This window comes from Rhinoderma darwinii, chromosome 10, assembly GCF_050947455.1.
Source record: "Rhinoderma darwinii isolate aRhiDar2 chromosome 10, aRhiDar2.hap1, whole genome shotgun sequence".
Classification (NCBI taxonomy): domain Eukaryota; kingdom Metazoa; phylum Chordata; class Amphibia; order Anura; family Rhinodermatidae; genus Rhinoderma; species Rhinoderma darwinii.
The window spans coordinates 88,607,396-88,635,061 of NC_134696.1; the positions used below are offsets into that span (position 1 = coordinate 88,607,396).

The 27,666-nt window shown below is 41.5% G+C and overlaps 1 protein-coding gene across 4 annotated transcripts in view; it reads right to left on the minus strand.

Annotated features, from left to right (window-relative positions):
* Nucleotides 1–1,269: 1,269 nt before the first annotated feature.
* Nucleotides 1,270–27,666, minus strand: part of LOC142662177 (tetraspanin-4-like) — a 126,113-nt gene continuing 99,716 nt past the window's right edge. For all 4 annotated transcript variants that reach the window (XM_075840207.1, XM_075840208.1, XM_075840209.1 and 1 more), the window contains 6 exons: nt 18,860–19,051; nt 15,533–15,607; nt 14,278–14,379; nt 12,505–12,633; nt 2,414–2,497; nt 1,270–2,325 (listed from right to left, as the gene is read on the minus strand). In XM_075840207.1, coding sequence (XP_075696322.1) covers nt 2,257–2,325; nt 2,414–2,497; nt 12,505–12,633; nt 14,278–14,379; nt 15,533–15,607; nt 18,860–19,051 — 651 coding nt within the window. In that variant the 3' untranslated portion in view covers nt 1,270–2,256. The remainder of the gene's footprint in view (nt 2,326–2,413; nt 2,498–12,504; nt 12,634–14,277; nt 14,380–15,532; nt 15,608–18,859; nt 19,052–27,666) is intronic.

A 27,666-nucleotide genomic window follows, 5' to 3' on the forward strand; every position in this document is an offset into this window, starting at 1 on the left:
ACAATCCTATGAGAAACATTTATGTCCAATACATTTTACTACATATGGGGCACCAGTCTCCTCTCGGCAGAGAAGCTTTGTTATCTCCAGTGTATCAGTCATCTATGTGTCTATGGTCAGCTTTAGATAAATGATGGCTGTAGACCCCTGGGTCATATTTCCATGTTCTTCTTCTTTGTCCCCTGGTGTTTTTGAGATATGACACGTCTACAAACACAAGCTTGAGGGAGATCTTACACGAGGCCATCAACCTCTCAAAAAGACTGCAGAATATACTTCTGCTGTAGTTATGTGACACATGAACAATTTGTTCCATGCATTTTAGAAATGTTCACTGGTAATTACTATTTCAACTAACATTTGGGACTAGCATTACTATAGTAATGACCTGGGATGTTTCTAGGCCATGTTTAGGGGGGGTACATATTATATGTCTCCAATGAGTGACGTCTAAAATCAGTTTGAGAAGCAATGGTCATACTCTCTATGGATATTGAAGACATTTTCCAGCCATCACATCACTTTACACTCCGGTTCCTTGAACAGGAGACCCTAGTACTTGTCTCTTCTACATCTTCCATTCTACTGGACTGGTTCCCACTCTCCCTTGTTTGCTAATGTTGTAGTAACTGTAGAGAAGGAGCAAATTTTGACTTCTCCTCCAGAGACCCAGAGAATCCATCAGTGGGCCTAGACTCAACGCAATAATGGCCTCCAAAGTTGTAGAAGACAATTCCACTTGGCGATGACTTTGGACCCAATCAACTGAAACTAAGGCCTATTTCTTACGGGTTGACTCGTATCCTACAACGATAACAACCAAGATTACGATTATAAAAGTGGATGAGCACATGTCCATGTTCTGTATAGATGAAGAGTGGCCCTCAAAATTATTTCCTCTGGTGGCCCCAAAAAACCCATCAGAAACTGAGAAGGTGTTCTCATGAGGTCACTGCTGCTCATTGATAAAGAGGATGAGTCAACCTGAGCTGGGGCCCCTTGTCAACCATTTCAATGTCTAAAACCAATAGCTGATTGGTTGCTATGTAAGGTACATTGTTTACCTATATAAACGCTGATATGTTAAATGCTGTATATGAAGCTTAGATAAAGCATCGACTTTATAGTTGTGACCATTTTACCAATCCTAGTGACGTCCGACGCCAACGAACTGTAAAATCCGTCAATCCATGGCAATGGCCATACCCAGTATATAATCCTATAATGGAAGGTTTGTAATATATAATACCATGAATAAAATCTAACCAATCACAGCATCCAAATGCCACTTTAATACACTCTGGGGTTTCCTTGCATGATAAGAGATCATCACCACAGTCATAGATGTTTAAGCTTTATGTACACATCCAATATAGTAGAAAAGAAGATAGTTTGCCGTTTGGTTAGGCAATGTAGGCCTGGGTCCATGCCGGGATTTAGAGATGTGGATTAAGTTGGCACATTATAAATACAGAATAATGAAAAATAAAGAGCTTAAAGGTTCACATATAGGAATTCAATTTTACCCCCCAATGACCCCGTTACACATGGCGCCAACTATATGAACCTGTTACACATGGCGCCAACTATATGGCAGAGCGGCTATGGCCACTGTTTAGTTGAAATTTAGTCCTGAAATTTAGAATCTCATAGATATATATTGGTACATACAAAATGAGCAAAAATACCACTGCAAACTATAAAACACACTTGCGTCCTTCTCTGCAGTCAGCTGAGTCTAGTCACGGGGCTCTGGTGTTTATCACCGCAGCATGAGAAACTATTTCTATATTTAAGACTGAAAGCACTGTGCTATTTCTATATAACCTTGCTAAGTTGCTGGGTGGCAATGCCGTGCAAATTCTGGGCATTTTTTCAAGCCACATCGGATCGGCATATAGGGGGGGGAGGGGGAGTCCATTTAATGGCTTTGGTGCTTTAAAAAAGAAGAAGAAAAGCCCTTTTTCTTTCTCTCAGAGTTCGTAAGCTCTATGGACATGTTGGAGTCACACAAAAATGAGCATGATGTGCTCATTGTTATAGGGGTGAGACGAGAGCTGCACGAGGGCGATAACTTCTTTCATAGGTTAGAAGGAAGGTAAGGGAGAATGGACACTGGCCCTTGTGGAGAGAGTAGATGCTGAATTCGGCCTTGCAGTTCCAGGTAAGCATGAAGATAGTCCTTCATCCAGTTGGATGGATCTGGGCGGTGATACCAGCACATTTGGGGCTCATCTTGAGGTCTCCTTCACAACGTTATTCATAGTACTTTTCCGCCTTGAGAACTTGGCAGTACATCAACATGGAGAAGATCAAACCAAATACCTGCAAAGACGGGAGGAAGAAACCATGTTGAATTCCAACATCTGTCCCATAAGTTGGGTCATAGACGGTCCTAGGTGACCTCACTCACCTGCACAATGAGAATACAGATGCCAAAGATCCCAACGGAAGAAATGTTACTCCCGACCCATTTCTTCACTTTCTCATAGCAAGGCTGAAACATGAAAGAGTGAAATATGACTTAAAGGGAACCTGTCACCAGCATTTCACCTATTAAACCAGCAATACCTGGTGGAAGTGCGTAAAAATATTTTTTATGTAACCCATAATTATCTTCTAAGTCGGCTCTGTACCTTTAGTGTTTACTTTTTTAGTGTTCCCGCACCGTATGCTAATGAGCATAAGAATCATATATTAGCTCGAAAAGTGTTCTCAAGCCGTTCCGAGTTAACCCCGCCTCCTTACTTTTGATGGACAGCTCCTCGCCTCCCTCCAGCACACACGAAATCCCGCGCTTGCGCATCGATGTTCTGGTGCGTGCGCACAACGGGACGCCATAGCGGTGCATACGCAGTAACTAGATTTGAGGCCCGGATGAAGCAGGGAAGGGTATCGGACCATACATGATGGGCGCATGCGCGCTATCTCAGATGAGATTTCGGCATTCAGGGCGTGCTAATTTTCGGGGGTGGGCGGGCATAAGAAGAGGAACAAATGAGACTGACGGATTATTACCATAAAAGGCACAAAATATTTGAAGACCGTTATTTACGGTCGGAGGAGGAGTTTAGGAGTGGGGATAACGCCAATTAACTTTTGACAGCAGTGGCGAGCAAGGGGTGAGTGGAGTTCAATAGGTGAAATGCTGGTGACATTAGGGCAAAGCTCCAGTTTTGAACATCAGTTAAGTTGAGTATCTGATATTCAGTTAGCCCAAGCCCTCTCCTTGGGGGTGTAACTATAGGGGAAGCAGAGGTAGCACTTGCACCTGGGAGTGCCCAAAGCCCCCTCAGGTGCATGGTAGGTGGGGGGCTGTCTCAGATTTTGCCTTGGGTCCAGGTACTTCAAGTTACACCTCTGCCTCTACTGTACTCCAGTCACTTCCCCAGCTGCATTCAAAATTCTGCAGACTACCTCCATTAACATGCTAAGAAACACCTTATAAATATTCTAAGATCCCATAATGCATTTCTTTTGTATCTAAAAAGGACCGGCCACCAACTAGTTCATTAAGTTTTACCGCCACGTTTCCCTTTAACCTAATATATTTTGTGTTTCAATTTCTCATTAATTTTTAGATCTCTACTTGCTGTCAGTCAATGGAAACCCTCTTGTTTTCAGAAAGAGGCTGAAAACCCATACAGATCTAAAACTTCACACAGCGGAGATTTTGCTACAGTCAAGGCAATTCTTTGAGGAAAATATCCTGGACTTCAGGCGGACAGATTTTACCTACAGTACATTATAATAAACTGCAGATCGATGTGTAATGTTGTGTTTGGCTCGCAGAAGTTTGCCTAAACTGGATACAATTGGAGCAAACCCTCAGCTGTGATAAGTATTAGGTCTGTATGGGTTCTCAAATGCTAAACAATATTGTTCACTCACTGACAGCAAGCATAGTGAAGAATTGGAATTTAATTATGGGAAAACTTCTTTAAAACCCAAAATCCTAACCAATGACTTCAGTGACGACTATTGCGATGCCACTGACTGTTTTCAAAGACTGTGAAACCCAAATCAATGTGAGACGGGCGGCGGGGGGGGCGGTGTTGTGAGACAAGCGTGGGAGAATAAGAACTGGGTGTAATAAGCTGCGGCAGTCAGACACATTATAGAACAGACGTGGGCAGCAGACAATGGCAGAGGGGGGGGGGGTGGACCGTTATCAACGTCCCTACCTTCTAAAATTAACCATGTCCCCAAGCCAGAGCTAAGCCAGACTGAGACAACGAGGAGTGGTTGAAGCTTTCCAGGCTTAATATATGCAGACCATATACTGCACATACACAGCTAGATCCATATCATCTCGTTTAGCCGGGACGGGACATAAAAATTAATTAGTTGGCATTTATAAGCCGCCATATTGTTCATAGCTTCATATCGTCCAGACAGCCTGCGCTCTGATTTGGCAGTGCAGTTTTACTACAGATTGCATAGTAAATACTGGAATAGAGGGCAAGAGAGGAGAATGAAATCCTTAATGAACTGTGCATTGTCAAAAATTAAAAGGGGTGAGGGGGGGGGGTACTTATATATCTGCCAACTGCATCCCTCAAAAAATCCTTCCTCACCTGGGGTTCTGCAATGCAGATATCTCGGGGGCTCATACTGCTATTATGTCTGGGTAATGTACCTATGAACCTGCAGTGATGTCATCAGGTGGCAGTGACGTCATCAGGTGCCACTGCTGTCAAGAGCCCAGGAAAAAAAAAATCTAAAAAAAGGCCTATATGGAGAGAATGGACCCCTTTTTATACTTTTGTCTCCCACTACTCACTATTCACTGCTCTGTTTAATAGGACCCCATTAAAAATATTGTGTATAAAGATAATATTATCCCCCCTTACACAGTCTTCCATAGGGGCCCATGTTACAAAAATCCCTTCTTCTATTCCATACGCTTCAAGGTGCCATGATAATTTTACTGTATGTGGCCCACATATTCCAAATGGAAGCCGTTGGTGACATGTTTGCCCCATGCACTGCCTGCCATGCACCATTTATAACACTGGTGTCAGAGATCCCCCTCCGTCACCATGGCCCTGCTATTTCTGCACCCCATCTACCTATGCCCTCTGAAGAACTGCTATCCCCTCCATTCAATTTTCCATGGGTTTAATCACCCATTTTCTGCCCAATCATGCCAAGAGAGGAGAGTACCACTATATAATAGGGTAGATATACTTAGATAGCTGGTTGACTACCCACATAGAGGCTATATCTCCAGCCATATTAGTTGTCACCCAATTTTCCCAAAAACAAATATAACTGAATAGAAATGTTAACAACATCATGAAAGAAGACGATGTCAGATCAAGATGAAGGAAAACAATATGTTCTCTGAACACGTAGCGGTGTATTTATCAGAAGGAACATGAGGGAATTCCCTGAGGAATGAAAAGGAGAATCAATCTATAGACAAGTACACGGCAGATAGAGAACGGCTTCAGGCTCTAATTGCTGCAGTACGTGTCACCGGGCCGCCGGCTGTGCCGCCTACTGATATTCCTGATGCAAATATTCGGCTGTAGAAGGCTCTATGCTTCTCAACAAAAAAATTCTAGACAAAAGATACACTTTAATAATTATATATATATATATATATATATATATATATATATATATATATATATATATATACGTCAGTTTTTTTTATAATGCGGGCTATAGATGGCGCAATTTTATTGCCTGGTCTGATGTGGCAATATAATGAGCGCTTCTTATGCCCCTATGGCCAGATCTATAAACTATTGCCCACAGCACAATTAACATGCAATTGGGCTAATCGGCCGTCTGTCCTAAATTTCAAGGATTGGCAAGCTGTCATGGCGCAACATAGACTTCTGTCTAAAGCCTTGAGATTTTTTTTAACAATCTCAAACATGTAAATGTGACCACTAGAGGGCGCACTATCTGGATGTCAGCCAGTCCAAATTTTTGCAGCTGTGAGATCACCGGCTCCATCTACAGGTAGGTTTATCACTCAGTAAAAGCTGCTCTCAGATGACAATAATGGTGGTCTTCATACATAGAAGTTGTCTTAACATCTTGGTAAGCTGCAATTGGTAGGAAAAGAGTATTGCATTTTTAATTTGGGAAAGCTGTGTGCATAAAGAGGGCCCTGTTTGCTTTTTTTATTGTTTTTACCCAAAAACTCTTAGTACATTAACTTGCCGGTTCATCTTTGATGCATCCGATTTGAATCTAAGCTATGTACACCTTTAAAAATGATTTTTAGAAAAAAACAAAAAAACTGTGTTTCAGTGTTTGGTGCAACTTTGTAATGACTTTTTATGAAAAATTATTTTTACTTTTTGAGATACAGCTGCTTTATATCCTGTATATAGAGCAGCTGTATCTTGCGCTGAGACCTGAATCCGTCAGTTCAGCGGGTCCTTCGTGTTTCTGATGTGCAGGATCGTGTGGTAGATAACCAGTGGATCGTGTGGGTCAGAGACACGCAGCACCCGCTGACACTGGACCCGTCAGTCCCACTGAGCTGACGGAAAAAAAATCCTTTTTAATAAAAAGTAATTATAAAGTTGCACCAAACACGCTGATACACTGATAAAAAATAAAAAATGTCAAAGGTGTACATAGATATGATGTAAATAGATAGACATGAAATGGAAAGATAAATCAAATGCCCAATAGATAGAATGAATATGTGATAGATATGTGGAAGATAGACATATAGATATATTGGATGGATGGATGGATGGATGGATGATGAGATATATTAGATAGATGGATGGATGGATGGATGGATGGATGGAAGGAAGGAAGGATGGATGGATGGATGGATGATGAGATATATTAGATAGATGGATGGATGGATGGATGGATGGATGGATGGATGGATGGATGGATGGATGGAAGGATGGATGGAAGGAAGGATGGATGGATGGAAGGATGGATGGATGGATGGATGGATGGAAGGATGGATGGATGGATGGATGGATGGAAGGATGGATGGATGGAAGGAAGGAAGGATGGATGGATGGATGGATGGAAGGATGGATGGATGGATGGATGGATGGAAGGATGGATGGATGGATGGATGGATGGATGGAAGGATGGATGGAAGGATAGATGGATGGATGGATAGATAGATATGTACGTACGTTGTCCACAAATGAACTATTCATTGATCATATGCATTCTCGAATGTCTGCCAAAGTGTATATTGAGCTGCACTTGGCACACTATTTCACGGTTTTTATTACCCAGGAAACAGCGCCATTTATGTCCATCGGATATGTAATACCGCCCATGGACAAGTGAGGCACTGCTTTTTGGGAAATAAAAGCAGTTACTTTTTTCTAATCCTGGACAAATCCTTTAAGAAATGTGAACCTTGTAGAACAGCAAGTCTCATGATGCTCAAGTAGCCATAGTACTGCACAATAATACCTTTTTATCATAGGCACCAATTTATTCAACATATTTGTGCTCTTATTTGGAGTGTGTTACTGTGTTAGGATATGTGCACACGCAGAGTCAAAAAACGCCTCTGATTTTTAGCCATTTTTGAAGCAGAAAACGTTTTTTGAGCCGTTATTTCTATATTTCTAGACGTTTTTTGAGCTGTTTTTCCATTGACACAATGAAATACAGCTCCAAAAAAAGGGCTCAAGAAGTAACATGCTCCTTTTTACAGGGCATTTTTTTATGCACTGTTTTTTAAAACGGCAGTATAAAAAAGCGTCCCGTCTGAACAAAACGCAGTTTTTCCCATTGAATTCTATGGGCAGATATTTGTAGGAGTTCAGATGCCGTTTATAAGCTTGAAAACACAGCGTGTGAACATACCCTTAGGGTAGCCTATTTTCGGCCGTTTTTGGGGCCGTAAACGCCCGAAAAACGGCTGAAAAATCGGAAGCAGAACGCCTCCAAACATCTGCCTATTGATTTCAATGGGAAAAACGGCGCTCTGTTCCGACGGGCCGTTTTTTTACGCGGCCATTTTTCAAAACAAAACGGCCACGAAAAAGAAGTGCAGGTCACGTCTTGGGACGTTTTTGGAGCCGTTTTTCATTGACTCTATAGAAAACAGCTCCAAAAACGGCCGTAAAAAACGCTGCAAAAATCGCGAGTGGCTTAAAAAATGTCTGAATATCAGGAGCTGGTTTCCCTTGAAAACAGCTCTGTATTTTTAGACGTTTTTTGCTAAGCGTGTGAACATAGCCTTACTTTTATGTGTGCACTATGTGGAAGTATTATTTGGGCAATGTAGTAGTATTATTTGGGTAGTGTATTGTGGTATTATTTAGGTACTCTATGCTGGTATTGTTTAGACTCTATGTTCACCTGTTATTTGGGCAATGTAGGGTGGTATTATTTAGGCAATGTCTGCTGTCATTGGCAGTATTATCGGGACAGTATATGGCAGTATTATTTGGGCAATGTAATAGTATTATTTGGGTAGTGTATTGTAGTATTGTTTAGGCTCTATATTCGCCTGTTATTTGGGTAATGTATGGTGGTATTATTTAATCACAGTTTTCTGACGTTTGCAGTATTATCTTGACAGTATATGGCAGTCTTATTTGGGCAATCTAACAGTATTATTTGAGTAATGTATTATGATATTATTTAGGTACTGTATTCTGGTATTGTTTAGGCTCTATATTTACCTGTAATTTGGGCACTATATGGTGGTACTGTTTGCTGTCATTGGCGGTATTATCTGGACAGTATATGGCAGTATTAATTAGGCAGTATATAGCATTGGTATTTAAGGACTGTATTACCTGAACACTCTACAAAAATATTATTGGGTGGTATTGTTGGTATTATTTGAATACTGTATGGTAGTCTTTGAAGGATTATTGTTGTTATTTTCTTACTGTATTTTTTATTATATTGTAGCTGTACAATTTTCATCCTTTACGTGTAGCCTGTTTTCTTCTTCTGCACTATTCCCCATTTCCTTTTTTACAAAGTGCTCTACACATCTGGAGCCAACCTTGCCATGAATGATCTCATAATGTAGCAGGGCAGTTGTGGAAAAATCGAAATCCCTGCCATTGCCCTGTGAAACCAGGCGCAGAAAGTGCAACTTGTTCTATCAGCGATTCCAAAAATGCAAACATATTGGGGAATCGCAGGGTAAGCAACCATGCACACAACCGTGCCCGTAATCACGGTCCATGATTACGGGTAAGGCCGGCCGCGGACAGCTGCAGACAGTCATACGCATTTGCGGACCGTGCTCCTATTATAAAGTATGGGAGCACGGTCCGTAAAATAAAAAAATAGGACATGTCTAATTTTTTACAGAAGATTTCTACGGCACGGACATATCCTGTACATATACGGGAAGGTGTCCGTCGGCCATAGAAATAAATACGGTCCGTAATTACGGACTAAATCTACAGTCGTGTGCTTAGGGCCTAAGCAATTGCCTAATATTTCCGTGTAGGTTTAACAAGAGTTTTTGCTTCTATTTCGGGATGATAGAGAACCCTTGCAGCGGAGCTCATTAAATATTGAGATACTTGATGTGTTTATGTTCAGTGTTTGAGTTATTTAGGAAGGTTTATCCAGGCTTTATTACTTCGGAATATAAAAATAAAATATAAATGATGAAATGTAAATGTTAACATCTTTTTTTTTATTTTTTAAAGTCAAAATCTGCCGCAGCAAGAGAGTCATGGCTAATTACCCTGATTAATGGCCTTACTCGAACTGCACCAATCTGCCGTATCCAACATGTCCACTGCCAGGTTAGCAGGAAAGATTTTTTGTGGGTTTAGGGCCACTAGGAAGTAACAAAAACCTAAGAAATAATCAATGAACCTCAAACCCCCCCTTCCCCCGCAGCGCTGCGGCCTGTATTCTAGGGATATGCCATCGCTTTATAAGGTAGGACATACCATTTAATAAATATGTAAAACTTCACAACCAAATAAAAGAATAATTGTTCCAGTGTATATAAAATGAAAAATTAAGCAACTTTGCAATAGGTTTTAATTGGAAGTGTCCTATCGTTTTGTTTCTAGAGCTCCTATGAATACCTATAAGGGCAAAGCCACACGTGGCGGAATTGCTCTTGAATTCCGCTGCGGACACTCCGCAGCGTTAATCCGCAGCGGAGCCGTTTCTCCATTGACTTCCACTTCTTTTTAGTAGGCTTCGTTTAGACGAGGCTGAAAATTCCGCTGCGGAGCATAGGCTGCGGTGCGGAATTTGGTGTCCGCAGCATACAATGGATGTTGCGGACCAGTGGCGGACTGGTTGCGGACTCATTGCGGAAGTTCTCCATTGACTTCAATGGAGATTCTAAATTCCGCAATGAAGTCCGCAGCCTGTAAAAAAAAATAGAAGTTCATACTTACCGAGAACTCCCTGCTTCTGTCTCCAGTCCGGCTTCCCAGGATGACGTTTCAGTCTAAGTGACAGCTGCAGCCAATCACAGGCTGCAGCGGTCACATGGACTGCCGCGTCATCCAGGGAGGTCGGGCTGGATGCCGAAAGAGGGACGCGTCACCAAGACAACGGCCGGTAAGTATGAAATTCGTTTACTTTCACTAGGGAAAGGGCTGTCCCTTCTCTCTATCCTGCACTGATAGAGAGAAGGGAAGCACTTTTACCGCAGTCCGCAGCAGCTAGTCCGCATCAATTTACTGCACATTTTGGGCAGATCCGCCACAGAATCTGCAACGCAGATTCTGTGCGGCATTGATGCGGACAGTTGCGGAGGAAAACCGCCACGTGTGGGCATGCCCTAAGGGTATGTGCACATGATGAGAGGCTTTTACGGCTGAAATGACAGACTGTTTTCAGGAGAAAACAGCTGCCTTGTTTCAGACGTAATTGCTCCTCCTCGCAGTTTGAGAGGCGTCTGTGACGCTCGTAAATCTTGAGCTGCTCTTCATTGAGTTCAATGAAGAACGGCTCAAATTACATTGCAAAGAAGTGTCCTGCATATAATGTATATAAGTGTCCTGCATATAATGTATATAAGTGTCCCGCATATAATGTATATAAGTGTCCTGCACTTCTTTGCCGAGGCAGTCAATTTACGCGTCGTCGTTTGACAGCTGTCAAACGACGACGCGTAAATGACAGGTCGTCTGCACAATACGTCGGCAAACCCATTCAAATGAATGGGCAGATGTTTGCCGACGTATTGGAGCCGTATTTTCAGACGTAAATCGAGGCCTCGTTTACGCCTGAAAATAGATCGTGTGAACCCAGCCTAAGTCTCCAAGGTAACAGACAACAAACAAACCCTGTGTAGTCTGATTCTGCAGTCATATTCTCCCATCTGTGCCCTATTTTATGCTTACATACATTTGGTAGGTTTAGTAAGAAGTAGGGGACAGATGGAAAGGAGTATGACTGCAGGATCAGACTATACAGGGTTTGTTTGTAGTCTGTTATCATGGAGATGCATAAGTCCGCATAGGAGCTGTAAACACAAAACAATAACATATTTTTAATTAAGACCTATTGCAAATTGACTTCATTTTAAATGTAATCGTATTGGGACAATAAAAAAAAAAATTGTGGTTGTGATGGTCGACATAGTCTTTAAGGTCAAATCTAAATTTCTCAGTCTGTGTAAGGCCTTACTCACACAGTGCAGATTTTGATTGCATTTTTTAAGCCAAAATCAGAAGTTGATCCAGGAGAGCAGACCTAGAAGGCCTTGATTTATATTTTTCTTCTGTTTAGGTTTTGTTCCAGGTTTTGGCTTAAATCTGAAGCAAATCTGCACAGTGTGAACAAGGCCCGAAGTGTTTCAGAAGATGTAGCAGGCTTGTAGGATGCTCAATAAGAACAGCATGACAATCCCCTCCAGATAGGAGATGAAGGTAAATTTAATTCTGTGGTCCAAAGGATTTTTCCAGTATTTAGGCTGAGAAGTAACAGATATGAGATAAGCGGTGAAGAAAAGACTGTGATAAGGCAGGTAACGTACGTCAGGGAGGCCCTGCAGACCTGTTACTTGGAAACTAGGTCAAATGCTGTTAGTATAATGGCTTAGAGACAGGGCCCAAGAGAGGAGGCCAGTCCTGGAACGGAGATACTAAATATGTAATGACAGGAAGCAAACATGACATGATGAACAAAATGATTTAACATATTAGAACTATATATATATGAGATTGGAAAAATGGATCAACTTTATTTTATCCAGAAACAGCGCCACTACTGTTAATAGGCTGGATCTGGTATTGCAGTTCATCCTTCGTGAATTTGCTGGACTGCAATACCAAAAACAGCTCATACATGGTGGCGCTGCTTATGGAATAAAATCCTTTTTTTCACAACCCCTTTAAGGCGGAAGTTGGGTGACCGCTATGCAGCAGTCGCCTCCAAAGAACCACATTTAATAGCCAAGGCCATTTAACTGCAACTTGATTATGATGTCGTAAATGGGTCTACCGATTGTCTAGTGGCTCCGCAGCAAAACTGGAGGTCCTCAAGTTGAAAACTTTTAAAGGGAGATCCATCCTCAAGTAACTACTAGAAGTTTAAACCACTTACATCTCTCCACCACGTGCTGGGGCTGCTTTGGCAGGAATTGCTGTGTTCCATACAGCAAGAGTGGGGCACAAGTGAACTATTCCGCATTTCCAGCCAATCAGTGTAGTTTTTCACTCCGCAGCATCGGAACTGCAAAATAAACAGAAACAATAATGATAAAGTTGTCCAAGTAACTGGATTATTTCCAAAATTCTGAAAAGGTGCCATTCAGCAGACGCTTTTTACTGGGCATGTCCTTAATGGTTTTTCAATCAACCCTTTAATGGAATATATAAAATAATGTTACATAAGGGGTAGCTATATAGCAGCATACTGTTGTAGTGTTATATATACAGTATGGGGGTATTATTTAGGCACTGTATGTTGGTATTGTATAGGCTCTAAATATCATTGTTATTTTTGTCTGGTATGGTGGTATAATTTAGGCACTGTATGTTGGTATTATATGGGCTCTAAATAGTATTGTTATTTGTGCCTGGTATGGTGGTATTATTTAGGCACTGTATATTGGTATTGTATGGGCCTTTAATAGAATTGTTATTTGTGCACTGTATGGTGGTATTATTTAGGCACTGTTTGCTGGTGTTGTTAAAATGCTATATGGCATTTTTATTTTGCCACAATATAGTGGGTGCCATTAGGAGGGGTCCCCACTTCAGGTTTGCCCCTTACTTCATGGGCACTGCATGGGAGAGAAGAAACATCCTGAGGACCACCCAACTCATTATGCGTTCAAGGTTGGGAATTGTGACAGGTGAAGAGAAAAGCAAAGATGAGAGGCGGGTATGGTGGCATGAAAAGGGACCTATTTACATTTTTGCTATGGACTGCCTCTCCTCAGGGTATGTACCCACTTGCAGATATGTAGTGCGTTAGTGGCAAAACCCATCCTTGGTGTAGGAGAAAAATGGAGGTCACAGCAGGTGTATGTATAAGGTACTGGATGAAAGCTTGCATGGGGGAATGGGGTATAGGGCAAAGTGTTAGTGGGGGTCATGTTTTGATTTTTTATGGTCTAGTAGGTAAACTACAGCTCTGCAGTCTCACTTCCAGTAATTCTGTCTTAAAAATGGCAGACATGCAAAACGGTCTGCAGGACAGCACTGAAGCATATCTCTGTAGCTCGTCTATACCGCAAACTATGTCAAGAGATAAAGCATTTAGAAAGAATATCAGCCTTGTTCACGTCTTCAATTTATTTCAATATCATACATTTCACGTTCTCGTCCTGTGATTACAGATGACACCACAAGCTCCAATACATCATAGTCCAGTTGAGTGGGGATTAGCGGGATTGTGGGATTTGTAAACCACAAATGATACGACAAGAGCACTCCGTGAGTAATGGATCAAGTAAAGTGTATGAGTTTGCGTTTGTCACCGCGTACAGCAATGCTCAGACTGATTATTTTTATTATATATAGATTTACTGGTGTACTGGGAACTTCAGAGAATTGGTTTTTCAAGGCATCCATATTTCATATTTGCCTTCAGATTTATTAAAGATTTGCAGTGGCAGACGACACAAGATTCTTTACCATCATTTTTTTTTTTTTAAAGAGATAGTACAGCACAAAGAGCGGCCTAGACTATTTCTCCAAGCAAAAAAATAGGGATTAGTGCTGTATTTGTTTATACAGAGCACAAAATCCTCTGCATAGAGTTAAATGATAAAATTCTCTCTACCTGCAGCCACCACTAGGGGGAGCTTTGGACCTTACTGCATACGATTTATATATGGAACTCAATGGGAGAGGTATGGATCAGGCATACCTCAGTCTGTACAATGTCCCACGCATTTGTCAGTCCGAGATTACCCTCCGTCTGATAGAGCGACAATCCTTTCTTAAGGTCCTCTTGGGCATATCTGTGGAACTGTACAAGAAAACAAGAAGACTTTGATGGTTTGCACTGCAGTAGCCTATGGTATGAGACATTACAATTTTCAAGGAACAAGCTACAGCAGGACTATCGTTGTTCACAATCAATGCCAAGCGATTCCAAGATTTTTTTTCTTAGGACCAGGCCTGAGGTAGATGCAGGAGCTCCTGACTCATGTAAGAACATACTTTAGTAAATACTGAGGTGAATCCCTAATTTCAGAACCTGATCTATAAGTCTTAAAAGAGTGTCTCTAGCTCTGGTGGACCCAAGACATCCATGTGTTATGGACTGCCCATTGATTTAATTAGGAACTGTGTAATGCTTCATTTTTCCTGTAGTGGTGCTGCAGAGGATTTGAACACTTGCTTCTGGTTTCCCTCACAGATTACAACCGATCACCTGTGATTATCTTATCATCAGTGACCTTTCTAACAAAAAGGGAATGGCCGAAGCGCACAACCCTTTTAATAAATTAAGTTCTTCTTCTGTGACGGTCTTTTTTAAACTTTCTTTTGTCCATGTCAGCCCTTTCTTCTATTTATTTTGCTAGGAAAGAATGTACCTCCTGCCTTCTAGAGGAAAAGATCTAATCTATGGCCAGGAAAATAAATAGTCACAGTACATAATACATAATACATAATACAACATATCTGATTGCCAACAATGTCCAGTAATTTTCTATTAATCTGGCATTTGCTAATCCGGAAATGTTTCTTCCAGCACAGAACTGTAAAATAATCTTGAACTTCACAAAAAAAAATAATTCAATTTACTATTCTATGATGTCTGATACTCCAGAACATTTAAAAATCTACCATCTATAGAGCTCTTTTAATGCCGGATTAAAGGAATTTATTGTAATCAAACCAAAATCCACCCGTGTGTTTCTGAATGATTATAGAAACTAATTTCCAGTCCTGAGAACCTCCGGATACACTGATATGTGAAAGATATTGGCAGAACTTTATAGAAGCCGTTTTCACCAAATTATCTGCAGCGTCACATCTTGTAAATTTGATGGATGAATGAGATCTTTCACATATGGATTTTCAAGCGTCATAAAATTTCATTTTATTTTAGTGTGAGTCTAACTAAATATTAATCGTACCCAGAAATGATTATAAAATAAAAGTTGAGCACTTACATTGTCATTATATGTGAAGAAAAGCACCATGCTGATAATTTCAAGGAGGAAGATGATCAGTAACACCACAAAGAACTGACGGAAGAGGAGACATTATTATACATCCTATATTATTATACATTTATTATACATCATATATCATCATATTATACATTTATTATACATTATTATACATCCTATATTATTATAGATTTATCATACATTATTATACACCATATATCATACATTATTATACATTATATATTATTATACATTTGTCATCAAATATTTCCCATGCATCTGGCTGACAATTATCTAGTATGTATCAGAGAGGACCTGTCAGCTCTCTTGACATGTTTGTTTTAGTATATAACTCTATTCCCCATGCAATAACATTTCTGGAGCATCTATTCTTAAAGTTCTGTGCCGTTCCTCTGTTATTCCTCCTAGAAATTTATGAATACATTAACACCTGGCTTTTACTAGTTTTGGGGTATCCCTTCACAGACTAACACTGTCCAATGAGAGCTGGCATAGTAAGGCCTCATTTACACGAGCGTAATATACGCGCGTGCGACGCGCGTGCTTTTCACGCGTGTTGTACGCACCTATATTAGTCTATGGGGCAGTGCAGACGATGCGTGAATTTTGCGCAGCGCGAGTGCGTTGCGTAAAACTCACGACATGTTCTATAATCGCGCGTTTTTCGCGCATCACGCACCCATTGAAGTCAATGGGTGCGTGAAAACCACGAAGGTCGCACGGAAGCACTTCCGTGCGAACTGCGTGATTCGCGCAAGAGCTGTCAAACTGAATGTAAACAGAAAAGCACCACGTGCTTTTCTGTTTACAAACATCCGAACGGAGTGTCTTAGACATGAGCGAACCGAACTTTACCGGGTTCGGCCGAACTCGTTTTGACCGAACCCGGCAGGAGACAGTCACTGTGCAGGGTGCTGAAAGAGTTAAACTGGTTCAGCACCCTGGACAGTGACTTCCGATTCCAATATACGTGAACGTGTAAAAAAAAAAAAAGTTCTGACTTACCGATAACTCCCGGCTTCTTCCTCCAGTCTGACCTCCCGGGATGACAATTCAGTCCAAGTGACAGCTGCAGCCAATCACAAGCCAAGCACAGGCTGCAGCGGTCACATGGACTGCTGCGTCATCCAGGGAGGTGGGGCCAGATGTCAAAAGAGGCACGTCACCAAGGACGCGTCACCAAGGCAACGGCCGGGAAGTTCTCGGTAAGTACGAACCTCTTTTTTTTTTAAACAGGTTACTCGATATGGTGATCGGAATGCACTGTCGAGGGTGCTGAAAGAGTTACTGCCGATCAGTTAACTCTTTCAGCACCATGGACAGTGACTGACGTCGACTAGCCTCATCTCTATGATGGCGGCTGCGCGAAAATCACGCAGCCGCGCATCATACACGGATGACACACGGAGCTGTCAAGTGCCTTTTGCACATGCAAAACGCTGCGTTTTTTGCGCGCGCAAAACGCACACGCTCGTGTAAATGAGGCCTAAGACTGTGTAGGGACACGCCCCTTTGACAAGGGGAATGATAACACCCAGTTGTCAATTTATTCATACCTTTCTAGGAGGAATAACAGAGGACTGGCCCAACACAGAGTTCTAAAAAAATTTGTTCCAAAATTATCATTTAAGGGGGAATATAAATATTTACTAAAATAGACATGTGAGGAGAGGTGGCAGACCCTCTTTAATGCTTAGGGCTGGCTTAAAGGGAGGGTAAAAGGGCCTGTGCCAACTATGGGCCATCATGATTCATCTGAAGATGATTTACAGCAGGGGCCAAATAAAAGTCTGTAAGGGGCCGGACATGCCATATATGCAGAATCTGCAACTGCCAAGAGCCCTATAGGCAAGTGGGTCTGCCACTACCAAAAAAAGTAGGTTTCTCCAACTGTATATTACATTTTATGTGAGGGAATGTGTTAGGCCTCATGACCACTTCAGTTATTTTCTTCAGTGTGCTATTTTTTTTCTTTACGGATAGCATACTGACGCATTCATTTCTATGGGGCCACACTTACGTTGTTTTAACGGAACTGTGTGGCCGTTACGACAAAAACAGGAACAGTCTTGGCCCTTTCATTCATTTGGTCTGTTGAAACAACGGTCTGCACTCAGAAGCCATCCATGTGCGGTCCGTGTTTCACACATCTGTCATTAGCGGCCGTACGACAGCCAACGGAAGTGTGCATGAGGCCTTAATGAGTACCTTTGCCAAATACTGGTGAATTGTGATATACGAAAGAAACTGGCTTATTGCTAGAGAGTCATGAAGCTCTATGATGATCGCCTCGCTCGTGAAAAATTGAAAGTAAGACATCAAGGGGCCCAACTGGCATCAACTATTGTGGCATCAACTGACAGAAAACAACAGGACCCGACCAGTATATGTCTGTTATTTGAGCACTATATAGCACTGTCACTTGGGCACCTATGGCAGTATTATCTGGGTACTGTATTGGGGTCTTATATGGTCATTATATAGCACTGTTATTTGAGCGCTATATAGAACTATCACTTGGGCACTCTATGGTGGTATTATCTGGGTATTGTATGGTGGTATTATATGGTCACTATGTAGTTCTGTTATTTGAGCAGTGTATGCCGGTATAATATGAACACTACATGTACTATTGCCAAGTCAATTGTATAGTAATTTTTGAAGGACCAATGCTGTGACTGAATTACAATTTATGTTTTTATATTTGGTAGTTGTAGAATTTTTAGCTTTTATCTGTAGCCTTTTTTGTTAGCTATTCTAAAAAATGAGCCCTCTACATGGGGCACTGTGAACATCGATAATGATCGACATAAAATGTTGGGGCACTGAGGCCGTTACGGATATTAGACATAAGCTTTTGTCAACTATTAGTATAATTTTAACATGTTGGGTAAAATTTTAATATGTATTATGGTTTTCAAGGCTGGCTGATATCTGGCTGTTCTTGGGCTTGCCATTAAAACTGACACTGCCATTGACATCTAATCTTGGTGGAGATGGCCTGAGAGCTGGTATGTTTTTCTATAAAGTCTATTTTATCTGTATTTCCTCTCTTCAGCAGAATACAATCTATTGTTCCCTGTTATCAGACATTTTAGGCTCTGGGAGGCTGATTGTAGTTCTCACTAACGGGTCGGCTCATAGGAAGTCCAGGATATAGTCTGCCACCACAGATTTTGAAAACCTCCAGAAACATTCACATACATTGGTGAGACTGATCTTAATGGTAAAACTGCGGCAAAACCACAGCAATGTGTGTATACAGCCTTATAATATACTGAAAAATGGAAACCAATAAACACTTACTGTGAGGAGAAGACACCTGTGTTCTGTCACGGCACCAAGGCAGCCAATGAAGCCCACCACCATTATCACTGATCCTGTCACCATGAAGAGGCTGGCAGCCGAAAGTGACGGAAAAGAAATGGACAGGGTGGCAAACTTTCCCTGGGTAACAGCCAACCAGACTCCCACTCCAAGGATCCCACATCCTCCAAGCTGCAACAAAAGAAGAATCTCAGAAAGAGCACTGAAAGTCAATCTTTACTCAGGACAAGTAACAAGTCAGTTCATGAAATTTCTTCCCTCCTAGGTAATCCACCATCAACTGTGAGTGATATTATTGTAAAGTGGAAGCGTTTAGGTATCACAGCAACTTAGCCACGAAGTGGAGGCCACGTAAAGTTACAGAGCGGGGTCACCGAGTGTTGAGGTGCATAGTGCGTAAAAGTCGACAGCGCTCTGCTGACTCAAAAACTGCAGAGTATAAACCTCCTCTGGTATTAACATCTGCCCAAAAAACTGTGCGCCGGAACCTTCATGGCACGGGGGCCGAGAAGCTGCATGCCAGCCTTACATCACTAAGCAAAATGCCAAGTGTCGTATAGAGTGGTGTAAAGCCACCGCCACTGGACTCTGGAGCAGCGGAAACGTGTTCTATGGAGCGATGAATCACGCTTCTCTATCTGGCAGTCTGATGACGAGTCCGGTAAATGCCAGGAGAACGTTACCTGCCAAACTGCATTGTGCCAATTGTAAAGTTTAGTGGAGGAGGGATAATGCTACGGGGTATGTTTTTCAGGGGTTGGTTTAGGTCCAATATTAAATCCTAATGCTTCAGCAGACCAAGACATTTTGGACAATTATAGCTTCCAAATTTGTGGGAACAGTTTGGGGTTTGGCCCTTTTCTGTTCCAGCATGACTGCGCCCCAGTGCACAAGCTCCATATAGACATGGGTGGTTGGGTGAGTTTGGTGTGGAATAACTTGACTGGCCGCACAGAAACCTGACCTCAACCCCATCCAACACATTTGGGATGAACTAGAATTGAGATTACTAGCCAGGTCCTCTCCTCCAACATCAGTGTCTGACCTCAAAAAATGTTGTTCTGTATAAATAGGCAAAAATTCCCACAGATGATCCAAAATCTTGTAGAAAGTCTTCCCAGAAGAGTGTAAGATGTTTTACTGCAACTCCATTAATGGCTATGGATTTAGAATGGGATGTCATAAAAGCTCATGTAGGTGCAATATGCACGTGTTCCAATACTTTTGTCCATATAGTGTGTATGAATATATATATATATACATACATACATACATACATTCCAGAGACGTGATTAGATGCTCCTGGGTCCCAATGCAAAATCTGTAACCGGGCCCCCACTTACCATGTGCATTTATAACACTGATGTCTTTTTATGTGGCGGCGGGGCCTTTGTGCCCCCTCAGACACCGGTACTTGGGTGAGACTGCTACCACTGTGCCCCCCTTTTATTACGCCGCTGTAATATATTGTTTATACAGATATATCCACTAACTTCTACAGACACAGCAGCCTTGTGCCAATTTATGCCCCAAAGACCAACCGCAATCATAAAAATTATATTCAGCAGAATGTATGCAGAGCGCTGGCAGGGCACCGCTGTGAATTTCACGCTTCAGTGAATGCACAGTAAACTTAATAAACACCTATCGAGCTTCCAGCCGTATGAACAGTAATTCTAATCAGACTTTTCAATATTTCCAATATCCATTTTATAATCACTGCCTGGTGATTATTTCACTGAAAAAGTCATTACTAAGGGGCTTTTTTGCCATTTTTCTTTTGCGGCTTTAAAGCTAGAAGCTCCAAATTAAATTTTATTTTTTTAACTTGAATAGTTCTATATAATGCTCCTCTTAAAAAGAGGGGATAATTAAAGGAAAGATCCACCTAAGGTGAACCCTGGCTATATAGTCAGGATATGTAAAATCTGTTCATTATGCAGGATCCGCATAAAAATATAAAAAATGCTGTCAGAATTTGGAGGGAGAATAAAGGCCTTTTTACACTGGGCGATTATCGGGCAGACAAACGTTCATAGAAAGCTTGTTGCCCAGTGTAAAAAGGGCAGCGATCAGCAGATGAACGAGCAAACGCTCCATAGGGACTACAGCTCCATCTTGAATGCCATGCTATGCACATAAGTCCATATTCTGTGTAGTGGAGAAAACAAAATCTTCAAGTCCTACTCGGAGACTATCAACAAGCAGGCTAGCAGCAATTAAAAATGTAACTCAAAGGCTATGTACACTTTTTATTTTTTTTTTATTAAATCAATGTTTTTGTTGTTTTTAAGAACTTTTCTAATTGACTTTTATTATTATAAAAAATATTTTTACTTTTTACGACACGGCTCCAATGTATCCTGTATAGATAAAAGCTGTGTTGTTCTCTCTCAGCCGAATCCGTCAGATCAGCTGAACTGACGGTTCAGCTGAGAGCGGGTCCTGCGTGTCTCTGACATCCGGGATGCAGCTAGTATCAATCACATCTAAGTTCATAAGTTGTGTTTGTGTTTTAAAGAGGACCTGTCACCTCTCCTGACATTTCTTTTTTAGTAAACACTTGTGTTCCCCATGAAAAAGACAATTCTGGAGCATATTTTCTTAGAATGCTGCATTATGCCATTCCTCTGTTATTCCTCCTAAAAACGTATTCAAAAATTTACAACTGGGTGTTACCATTCTCCTTGTCAAAGGGGCGTGTCCCTACACAGTCTCACTCTGACAGTACTGATTGGACAATGTATGACTGTGCAGGGACACACCCCTAACTGGTAACACCCAGTTGTCAATTTATTCATACATTTCTATGAGGAATAACAGAGGAACAGCAGAACTTAGAATTCTATGAAAAGATGCTCCAGAATTGTTATTTTATGAGGAATACAAGTACAACCTAAAACATACATGTCAGGAGAGGTGACAGGTCCTCTTTAATGAGCTAAGTTGTCATGGATATTTATGTGTTAGGGTATGTTCACACGAGGGCGTCCGTAACGGCTGAAATTACGGATGTTTCAGCCTGAAAACATCCCCGTAATTTCAGCCGTAACGGCATGTGCAGGCGCTTGAACGCCGCGTCCATTACGGGCGTAATTAGCGCTGCTATTCATTGGAGTCAATGAATAACGGCTCCAATTACGGCCAAAGAAGTGACAGGTCACTTCTTTGACGCGGGCGTCTATTTACGCGCCATCTTTTGACAGCGGCGCGTAAATTACGCCTCGTGTGAACAGACAAACGTCTGCCCATTGCTTTCAATGGGCAGATGTTTGTCAGCGCTATTGAGGCGCTATTTTCAGACATAATTCGGGGCAAAAACGCCCGAATTACGTCCGTAAATAGGCCGTGTGAACATACCCTTAATAAGCATGTCTGCAATGGATATTAGAGTGTTAATGAGCCAAGTACTCCTACAGCACATTCACAGTAGGACACCCTTGTGCACTCAAAGTACTAAATAGAGATACATAATAAGAATGATAATTTGAGTCACCAGCAGATAACATGCTTGTGGACGGTTTCCAGATAGAAATAAATTATTTCATACACTGAACAAACATTACGTGAACCAAAATATATCTGAAATAAGTATATAAGCAATAAAAGGTAATGAAGGTATGTTATAAAGATGCCAGAGTTTACATTTGCTGACTATATAGTAGAGGTATTAAAGCTTTTCTCCGTTTTAAAAAAACATCACTTGAAATTGCCATGTTTTGGTTTTCTGACTTGATATATTTGCAGTTGCATTCGCCCACTCAACCCCTCCTCCCCAACCCAAATGAAGTGTGCAATTTGCAATGACAATGTAGGAACGCTCCATAGTTCAGCACCTGCTTATTGCAATATATATATATATATATATATATATCTATATATAGTATGTATATGTTTGTGTGTATGTAAATGTGTGTGTGTATCTATATGTGTATATGTATGTGTGTGTATGTGTATGTATATATGTGTGTGTATATGTATGTGTGTGTGTGTGTGTATGTATATATATATATATGAGTGTGTATACATGTGTGAGTATATATGTATGTGTATGTATACATGTGTGTGTGTGAGTATATATGTGTGTGTATGTATACGTGTGTGTGTGTGTGTATATATATATATGTGTATATATGTGTGTGTGTATGTATACATGTGTGTGTGTATGTATACGTGTGTGTGTATATGTGTATGTGTATATATGTAAGTATATATATATATATATATATATGTGTGTGTGTGTGTATGTATATGTGTGTGTGTGTTTGTATGTATATATGTGTGTGTATGTATATGTATGTGTGCGTGCATGCGTGCGTGTATGTATATGTTTGTGTATATGTATGTGTGTGTGTATGTTTGTGTATACACATGCATGTATGTGTGTGTGTGTATATATGTATATATATATGTATGTATGTATGTGTGTGTGTGTGTGTGTGTGTATATATATATATATATATATATATATATATATATATATGTGTGTGTATATGTATGTACCATTGATGAATGTGTCAGTCCTCTCTATGTTATCCTAGAATATTCAGGCATCTTATGGCCTAGGGAGCCACTCAAGTCACCTCCATATGTAGTATGTCATATAAGATCTTGTTAAAGAGGACAATTGCACATCTTAAAAGGATTTTCCATTTTATATATATATATATAGTTATAATTATTCTTGATACAAGCATGTAACCACCAGGGTAGGAGGCCTACCTTCACTGCCACATGGCCAGAGATAATCCATCTGGCGTCCCTAGCATATGTGTGGACCAAGGGAATAAATATCTGTGGGGGCCCGTAGCTGAGGTGAGTGGCCGTCACCGTTCAAGAGCCTCAGAAGTGAGAAGCACTTTCTGAGGAACAGCGGGAAGAAGTGGGGAGTCGTTGACTAGAGGACACCAAGGAGGAAAAGCCCAAGAGGACAAAGTGGATCATAACCTTTTCATCTCCTCACATATGCACCATGACCACCAATAGTGATCATGGTGGAGGGCGACCCCATCACGGACACTTGTCACACTCCTGTCCTGATCTTTACAGAAAATAGAAGCATATGCTAAAAATAAAATATCGGAGTGGTGCTGCTGGTTTTCTCAGCCATAGGAATCTGTATTTTTCTTGTGTTTATTTCTTAAAGAAGACCTCCAGTGGAAACACAACTTTCCATGTCTGCATTCCCTACCATACTCTACAATTCTTTTATGTATACTGGACTTACTTTTTGAACTGCTGCCTTGTCTGTGCTTTAAAAAAGCCTCCATCTTGATTCTTAGATTTCCCCAGCTTTCTCTTCCCCTCTGCTTTGCTATCAATCCCATGATGCTTCAGAACAACATCACATGACCAGCTAAAAACCATACCATTTCTGCATGCTGAGGGACACTGTGATTATCATTCTCTCTATATTCTCCTAAATAACCTGAGAAACCATAAGTATACAGCCAGGGAGGCTGCACTATATTCTTCTACATTATACCGGTGTGACAGGAACCTTTCTAAGTATCAGTGATAGCTGATGATAGAAGTTTCTGTCCCCCCCCCCCCCCCACCCTGTGTAATAATAGTGTGGTACGGCAACTGCTGAAGCCTGTGATGGGTGACACCTAGATCTCCATAGACCCAAGTAGAGAAAGCGTATCACCGAACCGGATTTACACTGTTGCTAAGCAACCATCCCAGTCTGATACATAGAGATAGAGGCAGCAAGAAAAAGAACAGATGAGAGACTGACACATGGAATGCCATAATAGAGCACTTGGGAAAGTTTAGTATTGGCCGGAGTGTCCCTTTAATAAAAGTTTTCCTGGCATTATGTAATCACGGCCGCCCACCACACAACAATTATTTACTCTGCATGTTAATTGAAAGGTTATACTTGTAAAGATCATACAGCAGCGGGACCATTCATGAAAATGTTGATCGCCCTGTACTTGAATACAATCGTGGGCAGATTGGTTAATTATAATTATCCAATTTCTTTTCTGCTCCCGGGCATTGCATTGACGTGGATCTAGAGAAGAAAATCTTTTCATAAATGGTTTTAGCGTTAATCTTAATTTTTTCATTTTCTCCTTCCAAGAGCCATAACTTTTTTATGTTTCCGTCAATGTAGCCGTATGATGGCTTGTATAATGCAGGAAGAGTTGTCATTTTTATTGGTACAATTTTGGGGTACGTAAAATATTTATTTATTTTGAGGGGAATGGAAAAAACGCAAATCCATGAACATATTTTTTTTTCGTTTTATACCATGTGCCGTGCAGTATAAGTAATACGTTATCTCTATTTTACAGGTCATTAAGGCTGCGGTGCCACCTAATATGGATACTTTATTTTTCAGGTGAACCATTTAACAAAAAAAGAATATTTTTTTAATGAAAAAATATATTTTTTTTTGGGGGGGGGGTGTAGATTTAAAAATGTAATAAAGTTTATTAAACTCAATTTTACACTTTTTTTTTGCCTTACTAGAGACAAAGCGATCTTATGATCACTTGTATAAAGCTTTTTCTAATACATAGTATTCCAAAGCATTATTGCCTGACAGTGTATTATTGACAGGCAACCTGATAGGCAGTTGCCAATGGCAGACCTGGGGGTCTTTAGTTTGCCCCCCGACTGCCATGGTAACCCATCGGTGTCCCGTGGGCTGACATAGGGAGCCCCCTCCCTCTGCCAAACACCTTCATTGCCACGGTCACTATTGACCATGGCTTATGAGGGCTTAAGCTGCCAGGATCTAAGTTATCTCCGATCCCGGCAGTTGCAGCAGGCGTCCTGCCGCTGATTTCGGTACAGTGGCAGCACCCATGAGATCCGAGTGGCGGATTATCCTGTGGTGCCGGATTGGTGCACTGCCTGGCCCTTTCTGTAACACCCATAGATTTCAATGGAGAGACTACCTCTCTGTTTAATTCTATGGGGACAGTGGGTGCCGTGAATTGGCAAATGGGTGTCACTAAACCCTTGTTCTCCTGATAGGTGATCACATGATGGGACCCCCACCTATCAGGCATTTATCCTGTCAATACCATAAATATTTATGATGGGGAATACCCCTTTAAGGAAATTTTTTTACCACCCTGTATTCTGACGAGTTGTTTTGTACGGGTTGATACAATACATTATATGGATTTCAAATATTTAAAGGGGTACCCCCCAGAATCGACATTTATCACTTATTTACAGGATAGATAATTGCGTGTTTGCTAAGGGCCCCACCGCTGGAACCCCCACCGATTCTGAGAACAGGGGTCCCGAACCCCCTGTTCCTTTTCACTACTTGACCGCAGTGAAAAGGACATTGAATGGAGCGGTGGTCGAGAATGCGCAATCCATTTTCCGCAATGGATTTTGTTGCGGAAAATCCGCAGCTTAATACAGTAGCAGCAGAGTGGATGAGATTTGAAGAAATCACAAATTGACGTGCGGTGCGGTTTTTTAATCTGCAGCACGTCAATTGTATTTGCTTAATCGCTGCTTATTTGTTGCAGGTTTTCCCTATTGAATTCAATGGGGAGGTAAAACCAGCAACAAATAGCAGAAAAACAAAAAATGCAACTCAGAAAAAACCCCAAAAACTTTACTTTCTTCGTTCAGGCTAGCTTCCTGGGATGACCTTTCATTCCATCAGAGGCTGCAATGGTCACATGGGATGAAACGTCAGCCCAGGAGGCCGGGATGCAGGACGGTGAAAGGATGTGTCGCCATGGCTACGTAAGTATGAAAAGTTTTTTGCTTTTATGTGCAGTTTTCCATAACGGACATTCCGGCTAAAAAACTGCACCACAATTTAGTGCGGTTTTTCAGCCGGAATTCCCTGCTGCGCACAGGGCGGATACGGTGTGTGCTTTTTTATGCAGAGTATCGGCCCTGTATGAACATAGCTTTCGAAGTCTAAGGCTGGGTTCACACGACCATGTTACATCCGTAATGGACGGAACGTATTTCGGCCCGGAAGTCCCGGACTGAACACACTGCAGGGAGCCGGGCTCCTAGCATCATAGTTATGTACGATGCTAGGAGTCCCTGCCTCGCTGCAGGACAACTGTCCCGTACTGTAATCATGTTTTCAGTACCGGACAGTAGTTCCACGGAGAGGCAGGAACTCCTAGCATCGTACATAACTATGATGCTAGGAGACCGGCTCCCTGCAGTGTGTTCGGTCCGGGACTTCCGTCCGAAATACGTTCCGTCCATTACGGACGTAACATGGTCGTGTGAACCCAGCCTAAGGGAACGACGGATACAGCCGAGTACAGCGTTCGGCTGTTTTTGGTCAGTCCCATAGACATTGAATGGAGCGGCAGGCGCATGCTTGACCGCGCTCCATCAAAGCCTCTTCTCACGGCAGGGGGTGCAGTATGGAGGATCTGGGGTTTCCTGTGGATAGGTGATAATTGTCTAATTCTGGGACAACCCCTTTAATTATTTAATGATTATATGTTTTAATGTTTTTTTGCAGTTTTTTTTATTTTATTTTAGTTTCCATATGAAACCATATAATGTCTAGGAATATAAATATACATCTAAATTATGCCCAAACAGGCAAACTACTTTCTAAGGACCCATGCTTCTTATAAAAATAGCTTAAGGCTAAGTTCACATGGGGCGGGTACGCTGCATAAAAGCACGCAGCTTATCCGCCCTTAGCGCCGCAGGGAATTCCGGGCGAAAAACCGAACAAAACTATGGTGCAGTTTTTCATCCCAAGAGCCTGTGATTTGCTGTAGCGGCAGTCACATGGTATGAAGTGTCATCCCAGGAGGCCGAACCTC